We start from the raw sequence: 22,652 nt of genomic DNA, 5'->3' as shown, positions 1-22,652 counted from the left end.
TTATTCAGTGCATCTGTGCAATTGGTGTGAACAGACGAACTGTCTTCGGGTTTTCATGCGGAACATTTGTATTGGTGTGAACAGGCCTTTATCCCGCATTATTATGTTATTTGTCAAATAAATAAATACTGTATTTTCCAGGAAAATAAGTTGCAACTGGCTATAAGTCGTACTGAGTCAAAATTGCTTTGGTGAGTGGACAAAAAACTCACAAGTCACTGCAGGTTTCAAATGATAAAATCGCAACTTTTATATTTCGGAAACACCAAAGTGAAAATATTCGGTTGTAATTTGTCCGTAATTTTTGTTCACTGTAGCCATTAAACAGTACAGATAATTTATTCTACAGTGATTCGACATCTGCTGCGTGTCCTAGTTTTAAGGTGTAACTTTGTATAATTTATTCCAAATTAGAATAACGGTTCAGATTTTTATAACATTGTACACTCAAACTGATCTCTCAGTAATATCCTCTAGCAGAACTCATGCTGTGTTTAGATCAGAGAGATTTGCTTAGAAATATCACCATAGACTACACAAACGGCCCATATAAGGGAAAGTGAGAAGGGAAACCGTGCTAAGCCCCCATAATACTGAAAATCTCAGCAGGCCAAGATTTTTTTCCAGGTCTGGACGTACTTCATGGACCTCAGAAAAGCTGTACAGGAAGTGACATGGGCTGATGCACTAGTGCCAGGGACGACATGCTCTTAAAGTGCAATTTAATTTGAAATAATGTTCACTCATAAATTGCTAGTAAATTTCACAAATTATTACATGGAAAAGGCAAGTAACATTACATTTTTAAGTAGAATAACTGATATAGTGTTTTCATGTAAAACATACTGTTAAATATATATATATTCTACAGTGTGTTAAGGTACTTTGAATTCCTCCTATGTAGATCAGATGAGTCTTGTATGTCTTTACTAGGCTTGGGTATCAATTGAATTTTACGATTCCGATTGTGCTTTTCTTTTCCGATTCGTATTGATTCGTAATTTCGATTCCAATAAGGTAAAAAAAAACGTAGATTTACATTTATTCTAATTCTTATTGCAAAACATTTCATTGTAGCTGAATACCATGAACAAAAAATCAACAAGCTAATACTTACACAAGCAACTTTTGCCTGTGGTTTAAAAAATACCATAGAGAAAACAACTAGCCTAACTAATTTACATTTCAAGCATTATTAAATACAAGTAAACATTAATTAAAAAGAACAAAAAAGATTGACTGAAAAAAAGATTTGATTGAAGTAAACAGTGTTTTTAGATTTCCAAGTATTCAGTTACAGAAACTGTAATCAAATGTAAGATAACACTGCACTTTTAAAATAAAATATACATTACAAATATAGTTACAAAAGTTATTCAGTCAACGAGTTAATTTCCTTTTTGTCTTTTGTTGTTTGATAAACGTTATTATAGAGACGGCAGCAGGAATATTAGGCTGCTGTCGCTTTAAGAGCTGCACGGATCCAATATACTGATACACGTGCACTTTCTTTCCCAACTGTTTATGTTCACTTAAGACAAAACCGACTGCGTTTATGAGGATGTTTTGACATATTTGTGTGTGCATTTGTCAGTTCAAGTGCAAAAAGACACGGAAGAGAACTCGGTTCAGTATTGTGCACTTTACGCACGCATTTAGATTTCTCTTAGTGATTTCTTGTGCATTTTAATGACTTTAAACCATTCAAGCGCAAGAAGACTCAGCCGCTGTTTTTGTGCAGCGTACTACATATTCAAAGCGCGTGCTCAGAAAACCGGGCGTGAGTCTTCTTCCACTTGAATGTTTTAAAATCACATTAAAATGTATTTTTCTGTGCAGCGTGCGAGTCTTTTTGCGCTTGAATGGTTTAAAGTAATTTCAAGAGCTGCACAGATCCAATATACTGTTACACGTGCATTTTCTTTCCCAGCTGTTTGTGTTTAAGACATCACCGACTGACTCGAGGATGTGAAGAGTTTGGTTCCTAAACGCCATTTTTAAAAAAATTTGTTCCCTCAAAAATCAGCATTGTATCTGGTCGGTATTGAAGTGTCAAATTTGACGTAAAATGCGATATCCGACGTGTTATTCTGTCATGTTTTCTCCCTTTCGTTCCAAACCGCGACAAACGCCAGTCTCCCTTCTCTGCAGAATGCGATATATCCACTCAACCAATCACAGCGCACCATTCCACGCATTGTAAACAGTAACGGCGACGCTTTGAATACACCCGCCGGTATCCTAGTTTTCCTTTCTACTTTGTACTTCGTGATCAACAAACAAACAAACATTTTTATAATTTTGACGGCATTGATGAACCTGTGGTGGTTTCTGCGGTGGGGAAGAAACGTAAGCCATCGAAATCGAATCATCAAGGAGATTAAGAAGATGAGGCACTCGGGGAAGGAAAAATTCTTGCTTGTTCTCACACGACGCTATCAAACGTCTGTCACATTGGCCCTCATTTATGAAAAGTGCGTACACCAAATTTCCAGCGTACACCCAAAACCACAGTGACTTTGCGATTTATCAATATGGACGTTGGCGTACGGCACGCTCAAATCCTACGCCAGCTCAGGAGGTGGTGTACATGTACGCACGTTTTGAGTTAGTGTTGAAATGTGCAGAAAAAACAATTCCTAACACCACAAAACGCACTGACAAACTAAAGATATGATATATTATGACCCACTGTAAAAAAACAACAACATAGAAATGATAAACTTCAGTGTTTATTTGTGTGAGTTAAGCCCGGCAGGTGCGCACGGACTGGGTTCAGGAATGAAAGGCTTTCAATGACCAAAAAATAATTCAGACTGACAAAATAATTAAAATGACATTCTTCTTCTTTTAAATAATAATAATACAAATAATAATAATAACAAAGACATTCTTCTTCTAAATAACAATAAGCGTCATTAATAATCAAAATCATAATACTAATAAGAAGAATATTACTAATTGTCATGCAATTATTCACATCATCATCACTATTGTACACCCCATTACATGTGACGTCATGCGAAATTCAACGCTAATAGTTTCAAAACACGTGCTGTAAAATAATGCATTGTGATAGGTCATTTGCTCAACCAACCAGCGATTTAAACTGGATTTCCACCGGAGAAGTTTCTCCTCTTTGCCGTCTTCCGTGTGTCCATGGCGTAAAATGAGGGCGTGGGGGAGGCGGAGACGTGAATATATAGGGGCGTGTTAATCTAATGACGATCGTTTTCAGCCGCGGGATTTATCAAGGGCAGGTATTGCGTACACCTGAATTTCAAAGGTACGCACAGCTTCATAAATCAGGCGGTGAGAGGAGTGTAAGCATAATCTTACGCCAACATATACGCCCGTTTCGACGCAAGATTGATAAATGAGGGCCATTGACCCCAGGGGTACGTGTTTTTATTAATGCCATTAATGTTTTTGTTAATACAGCGTATAGCACCTGTATACCGTTAAGATTAGTATTGCCCAAGTTCAGAGACTGTCATATGTGGATCAACTTACTTTGTTGTGTATTTTCAACAGTTTCGATATGATAAATAACTTTTATATTGATTCAATGGATTAATTGCATTTTGAAAAAAAAGTGGATTTATTGCATTTTGGAGAAGAAAAAAATAGTTTTTAAATCTTTGAAAAAGATTGGATTATAACCTAAAGATATTATGTGAAAGTTTGAAACTTGCCACTTTCTTGTTAAATAAAACATTTTTACTTAAATTGATCAAAATGGATTTATTGCGTTTTGGAACCAAACTCTTCATATTTTGTCATTGTGTATTTGTAAGTTTAAGTGCAAAAAGACACGGAAGAGAACTCAGTTCAGCATCACTCACTTCTGTGCACGAACTTTATACGTGTACAAAGAGCAGCGCGTGAGTCTTCTTGCACTTGAATGGTTTAAAGTCATATTAAAATGCACAAAAATGAAATCGATAATAGAAATTGAAATGCGTACATCTTATCAAATCCCCGTTTTTTGGAATAACGGAAGCAGTTCTCGAGACCCAACCCTAGTCTTTACTGAACAGAAGCTCTCAGAGAGAGACCCAAAAATGACTGACTCTGCTCAACAGACACTACCAAATCCTTTATCTCTTGTGGACTATCAAGACTTGCTTTCTTGAACTCAATTTGGCTTGTTGTGTGGGTTCTGTGTGAAGTCCTGGTGTTTGGCAGTGGTGTGTGTGAAGGGACAGACTGCTCATTGTTCTGGAGCTGTTAGGAGGGCAGCTTTATTCGTGACCCAGTGCAAACGCTCTCAATCTCAGACCCACCAGGGATTCCCTGACATTTAAGTGCTGTACAGAGCAGAAATGGGATGGCTTGGTAATCCTGTATCCTCTAACGCATTTATGGATATAGATATTGGCCTCAAAAAAGATGTCATTGCATTAGATAACAAAAATAACAAAGCAATGCCATTGGCACACAAATGCTGCTTGATCTAGACCCGAGCTATTTTTGGTGAACTAAAGTAGAATACCGTATTTTCCGGACTATAAGTCACACTTTTTTTCATAGTTTGGCTGGTCCTGCGACTTATAGTCAGGTGCGACTTATATATCAAAATTAATTCATACTGACTGAGATGAACCAAGAGAAAACATTACCGTCTACAGCCGCGAGAGGGCGCTCTAGTTAGCGGAGTTGTTCAGAAGCGACACCGAGGAAGAACTCAATGTATTCAGTGTTGAGGAGTGAGATCGGGAGCTTGGTGAACTTGCTTACCGGTAACTTGTTGGACTCGCTGGCTTATGGTTAGTTTAGCCTATTCAGCCTCCCAGGTATATGTTCTTTATGCTATTGTGTCGCTGAATAACTGTTAATGTGTTACGCTAACACACCGGACACCTTCAGCTGTTGTTCTGTGTGCTATTGTGTAGTTCAATAACTTGCCTTTCCAGAAATGTCTGTTCTTGGTCTTGGATTTTGTGAAATAAACTTCTAAATAAATGCGACTTATAGTCCAGTGCGACTTATAGTCCAGTGCGACTTATAGTCCAGTGCGACTTATAGTCCAGTGCGACTTATATATGTTTTTTTTCCTCTTCGTGACGCATTTTTTGACTGATGCGACTTATAGTCCAGTGAGACATATACTCCGGAAAATACGGTATTTAGTCTTAAAGGGATAGTTCACCCAAACCTCACACTCATATCATTCCAATCCTGTTTGACTTTATTTCTTCTGCAGAACACACTGATATTTTGGACCCCATTGAGTTTCTTTGTACGGACAATGTGCTCCACGGAGGAAAGAAAAGCATACCGGTTTGGAACGGACAGCTCGACAGAACGCAATAGAAAGGAACAGATCACGGGGATCCTTTACTCCTACATTTCTGTAACTCAAAATGTCTTAAAACACAAAGTCCACAAAGCTTTCACCATGTCTCTTAACGTGTTTGTACAGACGTTTACCTTTGTATTGAATTTGTAGGGAATGTTTCACACTCACTTAATGTCCTTAAAGAGGTAATTTGCTGAAAGCACTCATAGTGCTGTACGTATGTACCAAATCGAACAGAAATGGATAACTGAATTACATAACAAATCAAATAACGAATCCCAGTCTGAATTGCTATCATTTGGTGAACATCATTGAGATGCATAAAACTAAAACTATTTCGGTAGAAAATGATCCACATGCTTATCTTTCAGTAAAATATGACCATTTATTACTCGGGTGTCCTCCCATGAGTTTCACCGATCTATCATCATCCTCATTTTCACATTTCTTTTAGAAGAGACATTGCTGAATTGTTGTCTCTTCGGTGTGTCTGAAGCCAGACTGGAGAATGATGTTCAGAAAGCAGTTTCTGTGTGCAGTCATGAATCTGTCCTCACATTCCTATCACTTCTCTGAAGTCCTCATTCATTAGCTGCCATTGTAAAACATACTAAATAAATCTAGATGACCTTCTGCGAATATGTAAGCGCATAATAGTTTTCAGAACATGTTAACTACCATGGTAACTATAAAATCTACTACTCAAAGACAAATTAGATGTTTTATTAGCTTCTGTTTTATTAGCTAGATATCTGAGCTTGCTGGAGTCACCGTAAGCCTGTGTGTGTGTGTGTGTGTGTGTTTGTGTTCTTGTATATAATTTATGAGAACGTTTGTGTTGTGTGTGTGTGTGTGTGTGTGTGTGTGTGTGTGTGTGTGTGTTCATGTATATAATTTATGAGAATGTGTGTGTGTGTTCGTGTATATAGTTTATGAGAATGTGTGTGTGTGTGTGTTTGTGTTCTTGTATATAGTTTATGAGAACGTTTGTGTTGTGTGTGTGTGTGTGTGTGTGTGTGTGTGTGTTCATGTATATAGTTTATGAGAATGTGTGTGTGTGTGTTCTTGTATATAGTTTATGAGAATGTGTGTGTTTGTGTTCTTGTATATAGTTTATGAGAACGTTTGTGTTGTGTGTGTGTGTGTTCTTGTATATAGTTTATGAGAATGTGTGTGTGTGTTTGTGTTCTTGTATATAGTTTATGAGAATGTGTGTGTGTGTGTTCTTGTATATAGTTTATGAGAATGTGTGTGTGTGTTTGTGTTCTTGTATATAGTTTATGAGAACGTTTGTGTTGTGTGTGTGTGTGTTCTTGTATATAGTTTATGAGAATGTGTGTGTGTGTTTGTGTTCTTGTATATAGTTTATGAGAATGTGTGTGTGTGTTTGTGTTCTTGTATATAGTTTATGAGAATGTGTGTGTGTGTGTTCTTGTATATAGTTTATGAGAATGTGTGTGTGTGTTTGTGTTCTTGTATATAGTTTATGAGAACGTTTGTGTTGTGTGTGTGTGTGTTCTTGTATATAGTTTATGAGAATGTGTGTGTGTGTGTGTGTTCGTGTATATAGTTTATGAGAATGTGTGTGTGTGTTTGTGTTCTTGTATATAGTTTATGAGAATGTGTGTGTGTGTGTTCTTGTATATAGTTTATGAGAATGTGTGTGTGTGTTTGTGTTCTTGTATATAGTTTATGAGAACGTTTGTGTTGTGTGTGTGTGTGTTCTTGTATATAGTTTATGAGAATGTGTGTGTGTGTGTGTGTTCTTGTATATAGTTTATGAGAATGTGTGTGTGTGTGTTCTTGTATATAGTTTATGAGAATGTGTGTGTGTGTTTGTGTTCTTGTATATAGTTTATGAGAATGTGTGTGTGTGTTTGTGTGTTTGTGTTCTTGTATATAGTTTCTGAGAACGTTTGTGTTGTGTGTGTGTGTGTGTGTGTGTGTGTGTGTACTTGGTATACATTACATTGTGGGAACCATAATGTCCCCACAAGGATAGTAAAACCTGAGATCACCTCCATTGTGGGGACCAGCCAGCGATCCCCATGAGGGGAATGGGTTAATAAACATACTAAATTATATATTTGTGTGTGTGTGTGTGTGTGTGTGTGTGTGTGTGTGTGTGTGTGTGTGTGTGTGTGTGTGTGTGTGTGTGTGTGTGTGTGTGTGTGTGTGTGTGTGTGTGTGTGTGTGTGTGTGTGTGTGTGTGTGTGTGTGTGTGTGTGTGTGTGTGTGTGTGTGTGTGTGTGTGTGTGTGTGTGTGTGTGTGTGTGTGTGTAAAAAAGCGTTCCGTATTTACTCTCATCTCCCTGGAGAAAGTTAAACCCAGTCCTGTGGTTCGCATCTTCCCAGCATTCCCTGTGATTGACGTCTGTTTCATCTGGCAACAGACCGATCTCTGTCTGTGAGCTTTTCACCCAGACTTAATGGCTTCTCATTTTCTCAAATAATGCAGATTTTTTTTATTTTTTAGCATAGATGCAATAACTTAATCAAAAATAACTGTTTAACATTTTATAATGTTATAAAAAATAATGTTTTCAACATGAATGGTAACACTTTACAGTAAGGTTCATTAGTTATCATTAGTTAACTACCTTAGTTAGCATGAACTAAGAATGAACAATACTTCATTACAGCATTTAGTAATCTTAGTTCATATTAATTTCAACATTTACTAATACGTTATTCAAATCAAAGGTTGTATTTGTTAACATTTGTGAACTAACATGAACAAACAATGAACTCGCTGGATTTTTATTAACTAATATTAACAAAGATTAATAAATAATGTAACAAATGCTCATTATTAATTCATGTTCATTAATACATTAACTAATGAACATTTTTGTAAAGTGTTACCACGTAAATAATTATCAGAAATTTTCTTTGGTCATCAATTCACATATTATACTGATTTTTGAAGGATCATGTGACCCTGAAGACTGGAGTAATGATGCTGAAAATTCAGCTTTGATCACAGGATATTTTTTTTTTTATAATATTAAAATAGAAAACAGTTATTTGGTTTGCAAAAGAGACTTCTTTCAAAAACATTTAAAAACTTTTGAGTGGTAGTGTACGTCTCCACACTCAGAACCGCTCTCGTGACTCGTGAGTCGATGTGTCTGTGGAAAAACATGAGCCGTGATGGTTTCAGCATTAAAGTAAACACTCGTAACGCCAGCAGACTCCTTCACAGGGGGAAGTGATCTCAGCGAGGCCGTGTTTAGCTTGCCTGTGTCCCACTGTAACATGAAGGCCTGGGCTGATGAACCCCCCTCTGCAGGACATGAGGAATGTTCCCCTTTCCTGTGGGACGGGGTCTGTCTGAATGGGAAGGGTTTGTCTGTCTGTCTGTTGAGCCAACAACAGTCCAGATTGGGACAGGGAGTCCTCAGCACGGGTTTCTGAGCAACATGTGCTGACACTATCTTCATGTGTTAACTGCGTGTGTTACGTGTAAAATCAAAAAGTAACACTGGGATTCATAGGATTCATTAAAACCTTTCCCTCATGTACTTCGAGTTTAGCCCCTGGTTTATTTTTTACCTTGTTAAACATGTATCAGATTCAGTTATAACATTGGTAGGTATTTATTTAACAAGGTTTATGCTGAAGCGAGAATAATTAAGATTGTGAGAGTGTGTGTGTTTAAAATGTGCAATATTGTGTGATTATGCTTCAGATGAAAGCATGTGAGGTCATGTAATTGCCTCGTGTTTTATTGGGAAACAGTTGAAAGAAAATCCTATCGACACCTCATTACCCCGAGGTTATAGTCAACTAAAGCTAAAATAAAAAAACATTTTCATTACTTGAAACAAAATAAGCGTTAATCGAAATAAAATATCAAAAAGCTTAAAAGTTATTTTATTTCGGCTGGTTGCCAAAGCAACGTTTCTCATTTTTATTTATTTTTGTTTTTTTAACATTATATACTAAATATACAGTATGTACTAAATAACTAAAGTATAAAGTAATATAAAAGTATAAAGACACATTTAATAAAAAATAACTAAAATGAAAATAAAAACTAATTCCAAGAAATGAAAAAGTATCTCAATGATACTAAAATAGATCTGCATAACCCTGTCACATTGCATATTATTGCACAGAAATTTAGTTGTTTAAATTTTTTTAACAGTTTAGTTGTTTATTTTTTTTTTAATTTTTTTGTCATTTTGTTTTTAGATGTTTATAGTTTCCCGATGTCCTGAATTGGTGGTAAAATGTGTGTGTTGTGTGTTCTGTGCAGGTCGGAAGCTCCGGGGGAAAGCCTTTTACTACGTCTGTGGGAAAGTGTTTTGTGAAGAGGACTTCCTGGTACGCTGTCTTCCCCTCTTCCTTCTTATGAAGTGCACATGTCTCCAGACATGGTCATTTATGTCGGAAGAATGTGTCTTTACAGACATTATGAGGTGTCAGGTTTCAAAACATGAACCCGATGAGTTCAGTAGGCCTATACATAATCAATACATGCAATACACTTATCTCATGATATATGGACAACATGACCATGATCATTTTTGGTGACGTGATATATTGCCCATTATGTTGAATGGCACCAACATTTTGGCACCAACAAAGAGAGTAAATATAATAACACGCCAAATTGGCTAGTTATTTGACCGCGTTACCCGCCACAGTTGACTTTTATCCGCATTTGGCAGGTTGGCGTGTGTTAATTTCAAACCCTGATTATATATATCTGGCGAAAGAGTGGCTCAGGAAGTTCCTTCATGCGTAGAGCGGACCTCGACTGGTGAAAAGAAGGCGTCATTCAGTTTTACAGACACTTTTAAAGAATACTCAAAGCCGAAATCGGGTGGAAATTAGCATTTTTTGCTATAACCTGGCACATGACATCTCTTCTTTTTTAGACTAATGTTTTTTTGTGCATTGTCCCTGATCAAATTAAATTAAATTAATTCCACTGTTCCGGTACAAATATAAACTTGTGCACGCTCACAGCTAGTGCTATGGCCATTTCACGCGGGATGCGTCAGTCACAAGTGCCTAGTTCATTTCCACCTAGAACCCGTTTTTGTATTCCTCTACGCTGCTTTTGCATTGTTTTTCTCTGTAAATGTGCGCTAGATGGACGTGTTTGACCGTTGCTCGCACATGCATGAAGCAGCGTTATAAACACTGCGCTCAATTCAACTTTTGAAAAACACGCCTTTAGAAAAATAGATTTAGCAGCAGATATGGCGTATTGATTTATTTAGGATATTCAATATTTTGACACTTCAATTCCAGCATCTAAATATTCTTATGAAGTAGAGGTTTGTTGTCGTCTGAAAGTGTGTAGGCCTGCTTGAATAATTATGCTGTTATGTTATGATTACATATTCAGTTGCTTAAAATGGTCTTAAAATGAAAATAATCTAGTTTATTGCAATTATTTCTGGGACAATATATCACCCAACAAAAAGTAGTTATTGTGACATGGCTAGAGTTGTAAAAATAGACCAGTGGATCCAACAGTCTGAGATTGCTAGAATTTTTTTATTTTTTTAATACAAATTACAAAATAAAGATTATAAGTTAGGTTTATCAATGCAAGGCATTTTGAGTGAAATGAACATGACTTGGAGAATGTCTCAGTATTTGATGTGAATCTTGAGCCTCAATGAAAGCAAGAAAATCTTTAAGACTTTATAAAATCAATGTCACAGATTTGTTTAATAAATTTGATTAGTAATATGGAAATATTCCTTCTTCAATGATGTCATACTGAAAAAATACAGATAAAAAGAAGAGCTATGTGTTTTGTTTTTTTCAATTCAAAATTATCTTTTAGATTCAATTGAGTCCTGAAATCTCACAAACTGCTGGCCGAACTCACATTTAAATAATATAATTTAAATCAGCAACATAATCTGACATTAACTGTCCTGTAAATGTTGTTTCTTATGCTCAAATACTGTCAAAAGCTTATTTTTCAGGCTGGACCAGCCTTAAAAAAATGATAAAACATGAATAAAAATAAGTGCGCGTCTCTAAACACTGACTGTTTCTATAGCAACCTGAGCTTCTAACAGCAGCTGCAGTGATGTCATGACTTTACCAATCGATGATTGGCTCTATTGATTTTTTCCGCCATATTGCGCTTTTTCCCTTTTCCCATTCATAAGTTATATGAGTGCCACGTCTTTGTATTTTGAAAGTTTTTGGTAACACCCAAGGCCATTGAGTGTAGCGATGTGGTTAAAGTGTTAGTTCACCCAAAAATGAACATTTAGTCATCATTTACTCATCCTTATGTTGTTCCAAACCTTTATGAGTTTCTTTCTTCTGTTCAACACGAAAGAAGGTATTTTAAAGATTGTAGGTAATCACAGTTGACGGCATCCATTGACTTCCATAGTATTTTCTTCCTACTGTCAACTGTTTGATAACCAATATTCTTTAAAATATCTTCGTTTGGAACAACTATGGTTAGTAAATGATGACCACATTTTTTGGGTGAGCTATCCCTTCAAGTATGCTAGATTTGTGTAAGTATAGTGTAGCTGGTTGCAAATAAAATGTATTTAGCGGTGCAATAAATCTGCTTTTTTTAAACATCTAGCTCTTATGGCTGCTTAAAAAAAGCAAATCTCCTCAGGTTGAATAAGAGATGTTTCTCTTTTGCTCCGTTCAAATAGAGGTGAAACTTCCTTCCAGACACTAAAAATGCAGTGTGTGTTATTGAAAGCTCTTGTTAGGGGAATGATTATGTCTGAGCTGTTAATGTTGTGTGGGTTAGAGAAAATGAAGTGACTGAAAGGAATGAGAGAAGAAAAGCTCACTTCTGTCCTCACTCTTTTCTCTCACAGTACTCTGGGTTCCAGCAGTCTGCCGACAAATGCAACGTGTGCGGACATCTGATCATGGACATGGTGAGTCTGATGTACCGCCACACCCTGCGTTACTCACAGTAGCACTGGAGCCTGAAGGGTTTAAGTTGCTACAGCTCCTTAGTATACAGTGTTCCTTACATTGATTTGGATAGATGTAATGACCCACTTTATATTAGTTGTCCTCGCCTACTATGTATGAAACAATTCATTATTTTGACTATAATGTACTTATTGTGTTGATGTTGTATTGCAAACACATTTGCTGCTGTTGAGGTGGGATGTTATTGCGGTCAGGGACAGGTTTTGTGGTATGGTTAGGTTTAAGGTTTAATTACATGCAGGTATTTTTTAAATACGAGTACCATGTAAAAACATGTATTTGACACATTAATTGTCTAATGATTCATTTAAATGTTAGTGCATAGTAGTTAAAGACACTAAATATATGTGACCCTGGACCACAAAACCAGTCATAAGTATATTTGTGGCAATAGCCAACAAAACAGTGTAAGGGTCAAAATTATCGATTTATTTTTCTTTTATGCCAAAAATCATTAGGATATTAAGTAAAGATCATGATCCATGAAGATATTTTGTAAATTTCCTACCGTAAATATATAAAACATGTATTTCTGTGAGTGAATGCAGCACAATCGTGAACATAAATGCACAACTTTAAAGGAAATTTTCTCAATGTTTCGATTTTTTTGCACCCTCAGATTCCAGATTTTCAATAGTTGTGTCTCGGACACCTATCTTAACAAACCATACATCAATGGAAAGCTTATTTATTCAGCTTTCAGATGATGTATAAATCTCAATAAAAAGAAATAAAAGAAATTTACCCATAGGACTGGTTTTGTGGTCCAGGATCACATATAGTGGGTCCGATGTAACTTACATAAAGTCATAGAGTCATATTAACATGAGAAAAGGCATATCACACATAGGGCTGGGCAAATTTTTTTCGATTAATCGATTTTTAAAATGTGGTCGATTCAAAATCGATTCTCAAAGGCCAAAAATCGATTTTTTTTTCCATATTTATTTATACCTATCACCCAAAAGCCAGTATTAGTTTTCCTACAGTGTTCATAGGCTTGCAGCCTCCATGTTACAGCGAATGCTGTGAGATTTTATGTTAGTTTTCTCTTAAACATAAAATAACCTGATCCTGATTGATCAAGGCATGCGACTGTTCTGACTTGTCTAATTTTAAGCATAAATTTTTTCATCTTGCATCAAAATCCTGTCTATTCATTGTATGCATTTGAAGCTGGGTTTTAATGTACCCAAGAGTACCTAAAATAAAGAGTTTAATATACAGGTTTGTGGCTCTATTTATTTTAATTAATTAACCACTCGTAAACTTATGTTCACCGTTTAAAAATAAATAAATATAGGATTTGTATTAAATCTATATTCATTGAGTCGAATCAGGAATCGAAATCGAATTTAGAATTGGAATTGAATCGAAATCGAATCGAATTCAGAGCTTGCGAATCGAAATCGGATCGAATTGGAACATCTGAATCGATACCCAGCCCTAATCAGACATATCAATTGTGTGGCTGTAGTGAACATGTTCCTCCTCCACAGATCCTGCAGGCGCTGGGAAAGTCTTACCACCCGGGCTGCTTCCGCTGTGCCATCTGCAATGAGAGTTTGGATGGGGTGCCTTTCACTGTGGACACGGAGAATAAGATCTACTGTGTGAAGGACTACCACAGGTGAGTTTTTACTCGTGTCCTGAAGTGTTTATTCAATGAGCGTTTCATCAGACTGAGTTCTTTTTAAAGGATTAGTTCACTTCACAAATAAAATGTCCTGATAATTTACTCTCCCCCCACGTCATCCAAGATGTTCATGTCTTTTTTTTTTCTTCAGTCGAAAAGAAATTAAGGTTTTTGTGGAAAACATTCCAGGATTTTTCTCCATATAGTGACTTTAATGGAGTTCGACGAGTTGAAGGTCCAAATGTGAGTTTCAGTGCAGCTTCAAAGTCTCGACACGATCCCAGCCGAGAAATAAGACTCTTATCTAGACAAACCATCAGTCATTTTCTAAAAAAAAAAAAAAAAAACATTTATATATTTTTGAAATGCTCGTTTTGTACTAGCTGAGGACAAGCAATTTGAGACTTGGATATACAGTATCTGCTGTTGCTTTATATAAAGGGCTTTATTTGTAGCCAAGACGTTCAGATCTGTGCCTATTCAGAGCTTGATGAAAAAAATATTGATTCAAGTTTAAAGTGTGACAATAACAGAGGTAATTGTTCCCTATTTAGTGACGTCTGTTTATTGATTGCATTGCCGTATTTTAGCATTGCTTTTGAATCGAGAAACTTACATTGACCAAAACACTCAAATCTGAGTCAAACGGCCTCTCGATTGGTGTGTTTGATCTGATTGGCTCGTTGTTTGTCCGAGTCACAATCTTCAATTATCAAAAACAATGAAGTGCACGGATATAATAAATACTGCAATATTCCATTTATTTCATGGTGTTTACGATTTGCCTGGGAAAGCAAAGATTAACAGATGAATAAAGTGAGCTATACATTTCCTTCAGTTGAGTGTAGATGTGCTGTGGAGTTTTCTGTATAATTTCTTTTACAGGCACTTTCCTAGCAGTAGCTTGATGTAATTACATTTTATTGTGAGTTTTATTGGTGTTGAGGGTGTGTGTGTGTGTGTGTGTGTGTCTGCTTTGCTGCACTGTAAATTCTTCTCATGCATCCTTTGCCGTGAGCGATTATTACTGTTGTTCCAGAACCGCAGACAGTCAGTCAGGTGGTGACCATATGGAGATGAGATCAAACTGAGCCTTCACTCAGTCCTTCTGGGATCTTTCATTGAGATCTGCAGCCTTTCTTCCCCTCTACTCCATTGAAAAATATTTGGGCTAATAAATTTATAAATGTCTGATTGTCTTTGCTTTTAATAAGTATAACAATTTGCAAGCAAAGCATTTCACAAAAATAAGTTGTGTTTTAAATAACAAAACATTAGATGGTTTATGGGAGAGTAGTTGTATTATTCACTTAACCAGTTCCTTTAAAAAATGCTAATTCATTTCAAACGGTGTGTTCTTCTGAGATGCGTAATGGTTAATTCTGCTGTAGTCACGCTCGCGGGCCGCTGGCTGAACGTCTGATAAATATGGCACACAAAATTGGAAACACTTCAGGAGTTTCGAAGTCATCATATGATCGCTTGAATTCTACTGGATGTCCTGGAGACGTGTGTGATGCGTTCTTTAGCAGTCCACCTGGAAACAAAGCCGTTGTGATGCCAAACCCTCTTATGGAAGAGGAAAGCCGTTGTGTTTACAACTGTGATCATGAGCATTTAACAGCTCTAACTAAACACTGGATGTTCAAAAGTATGTGAAGTGCCACCGTTGCAGCAAACTTGCACAACGTTCTTGAATGAATCATTTATTAAAGACGCACACCATAGACTGTGATGGGCTTTACATTTCCAGGCCCCCGAACATGACGTGGAACAAAACGAACCGTGATTGGTTGCTTTACATGTCAGTCAGACGTCCTCTTGGGCGGTCCTTGGCCAATAACAGCTGTGATGGAGTCCAGACCTTCTTCTGCCGTCAGTCTGAAGGTCTGGCAATGCGAGACTAATTCAGCTGTGAATTGTTGTATAAACATAATATTACACTTGCAATTATATTGTTGGTCTGACTAGCAGTGTGGGTTTTAAGAACAGCGACACTCAAGCTTGTGTGGAAATGCTTAATCAGTATTAGCCAGCCCTGTCTCAAGATAACAGCACTTTTGGGTATTGAGAAACCCAGCTCACCTGTTGGTTAAAAGTCATTGCAAAAATGGTTAGTTGGATCTGAGAAAAGCTCTAGCATAGTTTGATAGCAGAAGGCACTTGCTTTGATATTCTGACAAATGCAAAGACATTCAGGCGTTTTTAAGTGAGGCTGAAGTACACAAATACTACTTGGTGCCACTAAATATATGAATGTACTGTGGGTGAAGAGTCGTGCGGATACCTTTTCTTTCATGGAAGACTTTCATTAAGAAGCCGTTTAAAATATGATCTGTGTGATTAGTTTTCTCTCTTTTTTTGTTCGCAGAGTTCTAGCACCTAAATGTGCCGCATGTAATCAGCCGATCCTGCCCTCCGAGGTAAGACACGCACATCTCGTTTCTGAAATACCATCTTGGGCATTTAGATGAGCCATTCTCAGACTGTGTCATAGTCAAGTCACCTTTATTTATAGAGCGCTGTTTACAATACAGATTGTATCAAAGCAGCTTCACAGTGATAACATGAAAATAATACAACACAGTTTGTTTCTAGAAGAAAATTGTGTCATCGTCCACCTTTAGTAAGGCAGATCAATAATATGCCTTACTTATCATTCAAATCATAGGCTACGTTCCGACTGTCAGTCCAAATCCGATTTTTGGGCATATCCAATCAGATTACCTAGTGTGAATGGCAAAAATCACATGAAATTTTTACCCAGCCGTTTCAAGATGCATCCTTTTTTTTAGAAATCCTATTTAATGGCATTTCTGGAAATCTGACCGGATTTCCCGTGGTTTATGTGACTTCCTCACGCCACGTAAAAAAGTAACGTCAGATGTTATTATAGAAAACATGCAGAAACAAGGCTGTGTTGTTGCAAAGTGCCGGACGAGCAGAAAATGACAATATAACAGACATATTTTGCAACCGGCTGAGACGACGGCACAGAATAAAGCCACAAAATTGAAAATATTTTATGTGGTTTGTGCTGTTCACACAGTTTGAGGAAAAACAGTGTCACGTATTCGAGCAAAAACATCAGATTTGGGCCACATTTGCCTGCAGTTTGAACGTAGCCTTAGAGCCACATGTCAAAGCAAGGCTCTGCCAACGCCAGTTTAGACTTATGACGTGTCTTTGCTTGATATTGGACAAGTAACCAAAGCAAAGACATGTCATAAGTAACTGTAGTTGTTAAGGGGAGTTTTCTACTACTGAGTATACCTTTACAACTACAGTTACTTACACTATCCTGAGCATCTAGATCATTCCAGAACATTTACAGCCTTCTTTAGGCCTGTAATTCTGTTAGCATTGATAAAGGAGTGGTTACTGCTAAGTTAGGCCATGTGTCATTTGTTTAACCCCCCGTCTATAATTAGAGATGCCCCCCGAGGCATGCATGCACTCCAACACCATCAAGAGAGCAAGAGCTCAGTTTATCTTGCACCTGATGAGGAACTCGACAGGAATTCATTCTCTCGGAGAATGAAAAGATAAGAAAACAATAAGGAATATTTCACCCAAAGATTTCAAACCCTTATGTTGTTATATGTTTCTATTGGACACACAAGTCTTTACATTTCTCTTTTCCATTCAACAACAGTTCATAGTGACCATGGCTAAATAACAACAAGATTTTTTTGAATGAACTATTCCTTTAATAGCAACAAGCATCAACCAACCCAGCCTTATTGGAAATATGCGTCTCTACATGCATTTCCGCAAAGCTGCAAAGACGTGGACCTACCTATACATACATTTCATGAAATAAACACTAAAATTACTAAATATTTAAGTCATTTTCAAACAAATTATGATTACAGGTCCAGATTATCAGTTAATGAAGACTTGTTTTTCACAGTTCCTTGTACAATACTGTTACAACTTCAAAACACTTTTACCATAATGCATGATTTGTAAACTAATTAATTTTGATGTTTGCATCACATAATCAGCTCCATATATACAGTACTGTGCAAAAGTCTAAGGCACATTAGTATTTTAGACCAAAGAAAAGGGTTTTAAGTCAGTTATTTATATGTTTCTGTAGTTTGTCAGTAAAAATATCAATTACATTTCCAAACATTCCTTCTACCATTAATTGTAATAATCTAGTGAGATTTTTCAATGCACAAGGAGTCTGACAACAGCCGGTATGATCTGATCTCACCGTCATCAGGTCTGTCTGCCATTACACGGAGAAACAGAAAAAACTGAGACAGACTAAATCCAGAAGAACTGCAGCAACGTCTCCAAGACACTTGGATAAAATACTAATGTGCCGAAGACTTTTGCACAGTACTTACTCAGTTGCTCGCCTGGTGTAGCATTGCATTTGTGATGTAACGCACTGAGGTACGAGTCCTGTGAAATCATGATAAAAGAGCTGAAAGCCTCAATGAGCCTGGGTTGACATTAACACACAGTGAACAAGGGAAATAATCTGTATTAGTTGTTAGTCAATTGTTGACAGATGATAAAACAGCAGAGAGCAGAGATTTCACGTCTCATCGTGTGTGTGTGTGTGTGTTGTGAAAAGCTGTGTTTGTCCAGATATGTGTCACAATCTCACTAGTTGTTTACTCCCATAGGGGTCGGATGAAACCATTCGAGTGGTGTCCATGGACAGGGACTACCACGTGGAGTGCTATCACTGTGAGGTGAGTGGAGCTTGGAAGATGACAACTGTAAATAAAACACATTATTTTTCACATGCTGAACATTTCTGTGGCATGACTTTGACCTGTGTGGTGAGCGTGTGCTACTCTGCTCCCCCAGGACTGTGAGATGGAGTTGAATGACGAGGAGGGTCACCGCTGCTATCCTCTGGACGGACGCCTGCTGTGTCACGCATGTCACCTCACACACATCGACCCCGCCGCCCCGCCGTCCACAGCAAACAACTATCACAGTCAGTTTTAGAGATCTGACACCCCCTTGTGGGCGTTCAGAGACATCATCGTTTGCCAAAGATGCTCCGCTATTGCATTACCAAAAACCACAGCTGAGATTACACAGAGAAAGTCATTTAGCGTTGCTTGTATGAGACAAATGCTGTAAACAATGAGCCATTGGCTTATGCAAAATGCTACAGGTTTTTGTAAATAGGGCAACCAGTACATGTTACAAAACATTGCCAACTTTTTTCAGATTTTCTTGAATGCCACCTAATAGTATATAAACATTTATTTAAGTATTTTTTTTTTTAAAGGTGTGCTCAGTAATTGTTTTTATCCACTTGTGCTGGTCAATATGGACGTAGTCATGAAGTTATGCTGATACCAAGCAAAGTAGATGCTAGAAAAGCTATTTTTTGTTTACTGATGCCATTGTGAACATTAATTATTACAAAAGCTCATTTGGATGCGTGTGCATATGTAAGCACATCAAGCATAAACCAACCAATGCAGCTTTTCCGAGCGATCACATCAGTTGAATCTTTATTTATTAAAAATCACACTTTTCTATTTGTTTGAAAAACTATTATTCTAAATACCTTTGAGATTATTTCATTGAACATAACTCAGCAGTTCTCCACAACTGTTAGACTTGGCAGGTCAAACCCACACCGTAACGGATTGAAACACCAATTACTCTCAATTCGAGTAAATTGTGTCTGTTAATGACCTTGATTGTTGGTACATTTAGTTCATTAAGGATTTGGCACAACAGAATGCCAAGTTCGGTGGATCAGATCACAAAAGCTGTTTTTGAAGAAATTCAGATCATTTAAGTGGGTTCCCAAACTGGTTTCTCAAAACGTCAGATTAAGATGAACTGATCTCGAGGCCAGAAGTAACTGCAGCGTAGCAGGGACGTGCAGAGAGTTCCACAGGGGCAGGGGCTCAAATATAAAAAGGGGCATATATATATATATATATATATATATATATGTGTGTGTGTGTGTGTGTGTGTGTGTGTGTGTGTGTGTGTGTGTGTGTGTGTGTGTGTGTGTGTGTGTGTGCTTTGCATCACAGAAATAAATTATATTTTTAAAGTATATTAAAATAGAAAACTATTATTTTAAATTGTAGTTTTTTTTCTGTATTTTTGATCAAATAAATGCAGGCTTAAAGTGCATAAGGCTTTAAGCAAAAATGTTAAAATAATAAAGTCACCATTTCGCGTGTTGTTGTCAGGCAGCCTACACTTCACATAATAGGCCTGCAGTAGGCCTGGGCTTCATTTAGTTTCATAATGGTAAACGGTGTATTAATATAGACTAAATACAAGTGACTTGAATACTATACTTACCATTAATGCTACTTTTGGTGCTGGTTTGTAGTCAATTAACATCCATTAGGTCAACGACGGAGATTCAGATCACTTCAATGTAAATTCGTCTGTCCATGTAATTTTCAAATGATTTATTTATAAATGACCGTCCAATGATATTTGAACTTCTTGTGCCAGATGACGATTGGTCTGTGGTGTATTATGCATGACAAACAGGCTTCAGCGAATTAAGTAATATTTTAAAATATGTGTTATGTGGATTTTTAATTGAATCGACACGCAACCTTTTATTATAAAAAAAAAAAAAAAAACTTTTTTTTTTTTTTTTCTGCCGTCGAGCCATAACTCACTGAAAGACGCTCGAGAGCATCGGTTCCCAAGCAGACTGTGTGGGATACCTACGTGTACACTGAATAGTACATTTTTATTTTAAAATGCATAACTTTTGCTACGATATGCCTGCCGCCCACACACTACTCCAGAGTTTTAGAGCCTCGAAAATGGAGATCGTCAGTCAAGACCGAAGCAAGACACGCACAACTTGACGCAAGTGACGCAACCCATAGCAACGCGTTATAGCAACGACACCTCAGACTGACAGAAATGTAAAAAAAAACGTGAATTTAGGCTACTTTAGTCTTGTACACATTGTCATGTAAATTATAAGCAAATGCATTTTGTTTTATTGACCACAATATTATCAATGATATTTGTTTGAAAAGGGCACTTTTGATTCATTTTGAAAAAGGGCAGGGGCTCGAGCACCCAAAGCCCCCCCCTCTGCACGTGCCTGCAGCGTAGCTCACCTTAGTAAATCATTCATATGCATATTGTGTTCACTGCCTTATCTTCTCAGATCTCACTCTGTCACTTATTTATCGATCTGCTCCTATTAAAAAGTAGGATGTGATGTGTTATGCGGATGATTTTGAAAAATAAAAGATTTTATGATTTATCAAGAATTTGTTTTCAGCTCTTCTATGCTAAAAGTTTAAAGTTCACCCAAACACAGAAATGCTGTTATGATTTAGATGCCATGTCATTCCAAAACTGTCTTTCTTTCTTCTGTGGCGCAGAGAAGAAAGGTTTCAGTGTTGGTTACCATAAATATTTTGTACATAATTTATTTTACGTTCCACAGAAAAATGGGAACTACATTTGGGTGCATGAGTACACGTCCACGTCTGCCTATAGGAATACAACGCCAGTCATGGCATCCCTATATAAGGTCTGTTCAGTGTTATCGGATGCTTTATCGCATTGCTCAGGAGATAATTACCCTCCTCGATCCACAGATCATTCTCTCGTCCGGAGTCAGGACTAGCCCTACTTGGAAATATAGTGTTTTATAGCTTCCAAAGTTACTTTTTATGATTCATAACAATAGTTATTGATGCACTGCATGGCTGTAACTACACATTTAGGATGGGGGGGAAGTGGTTTTCAACTCAACATTAAAAAAAATATATGTTATGACCATTAACCAACAGTTCATTAACCTTTTAAAATAAAAGTACGAAAAATGGTGCAGTTTTCGTAAAAGGATACACATTTATTCCTAATGTTTCCCTAAAGTAGACCAAGAATAGGTCTGCACATTGCAAGTGTAACAAATGAACCGAATTGCTGATTATTACTAGTAATTTACTACATGCTTGAAATAATTACAAATGGACACCAAATGGTGATGCAGAGACAGAACATACACAAACAAATAATGACAGAAGTAAATCCTACACCATAAAGAACATTATTAGTGCATATTCCTGAAATGGGGAGTAAGATTCAGTGATTAAGTTTAGTTTTCCCCAAACTGTTCCCACAGAGTTGGATGCATAACATTGTCCAGGTATGCTGACGCATTAAGATTTCCTTTCACTGGAAGTAAGGGGCCAAAACCCAACCCCTGAAAAACAGCCGAGACCATTATCCCTCCTCCACCAAACTTTACAGTCGGCTCAATGCAGGAAGGAAACATCAACCCAGACTCACACTTATGGCGTGTCTGAATACACTTTTGCTAGTTTATTGACCGGGAAAATTGTCGGTGCGCATGGTGTAAAAGAGTTGTCCCTATTCTCTTAATGAGTAATGGGTGTGTTTAGGGCGTAACGTAAACTAATCAGAGTCTCATCTCCCATTCCCTTTAAAAGCCACTCGTCCATGGCGGATTCACTATTTACATGGAGGAATTTGCAAGCGAAAAAACTGAACGCTTCCTTTAGCAAGGAAATGGATCTGCTCGTGCGAGAGGTTAGAGGTTAAAGAGGTGTGTGTGTGTGTGTGTGTGAGGTTAAAGCTTTAGACCAGGGGTGCCCAATCCTGCTGTTTGATTAGGGTTGGAGATGAACTGTGCAGGACAGTCGATCGCCAGGAGCAGGATTGGGCACCCCTGCTTTAGACCATCTACGGGACAAGCCGGATTCCACCATATATTTATGTACACAATAATAATCTTTTACATTGTAATCCTTT

At 37.2% G+C, this 22,652-nt stretch overlaps 1 protein-coding gene across 1 annotated transcript in view; it reads left to right on the top strand.

Annotated features, from left to right (window-relative positions):
- Positions 1–21,139, top strand: part of limd1a (LIM domains containing 1a) — a 41,158-nt gene extending 20,019 nt beyond the window's left edge. The window contains exons 4-10 of the mRNA XM_079627035.1: positions 9,564–9,631; positions 12,130–12,192; positions 13,753–13,883; positions 16,261–16,312; positions 18,533–18,601; positions 18,720–19,747; positions 20,974–21,139. Of these exons, the coding sequence (XP_079483161.1) occupies positions 9,564–9,631; positions 12,130–12,192; positions 13,753–13,883; positions 16,261–16,312; positions 18,533–18,601; positions 18,720–18,863 (527 nt within the window). The 3' untranslated portion in view covers positions 18,864–19,747; positions 20,974–21,139. The remainder of the gene's footprint in view (positions 1–9,563; positions 9,632–12,129; positions 12,193–13,752; positions 13,884–16,260; positions 16,313–18,532; positions 18,602–18,719; positions 19,748–20,973) is intronic.
- The last annotated feature ends 1,513 nt before the right edge of the window (positions 21,140–22,652 follow it).

This window comes from Phoxinus phoxinus (genome assembly GCF_949152265.1).
Source record: "Phoxinus phoxinus genome assembly, chromosome: 10".
In the NCBI taxonomy this organism is placed as follows: Eukaryota; Metazoa; Chordata; class Actinopteri; order Cypriniformes; family Leuciscidae; genus Phoxinus; species Phoxinus phoxinus.
Note: the sequence above shows the minus strand (reverse complement) of the source record. Positions and strands in the feature narration are given on the sequence as shown.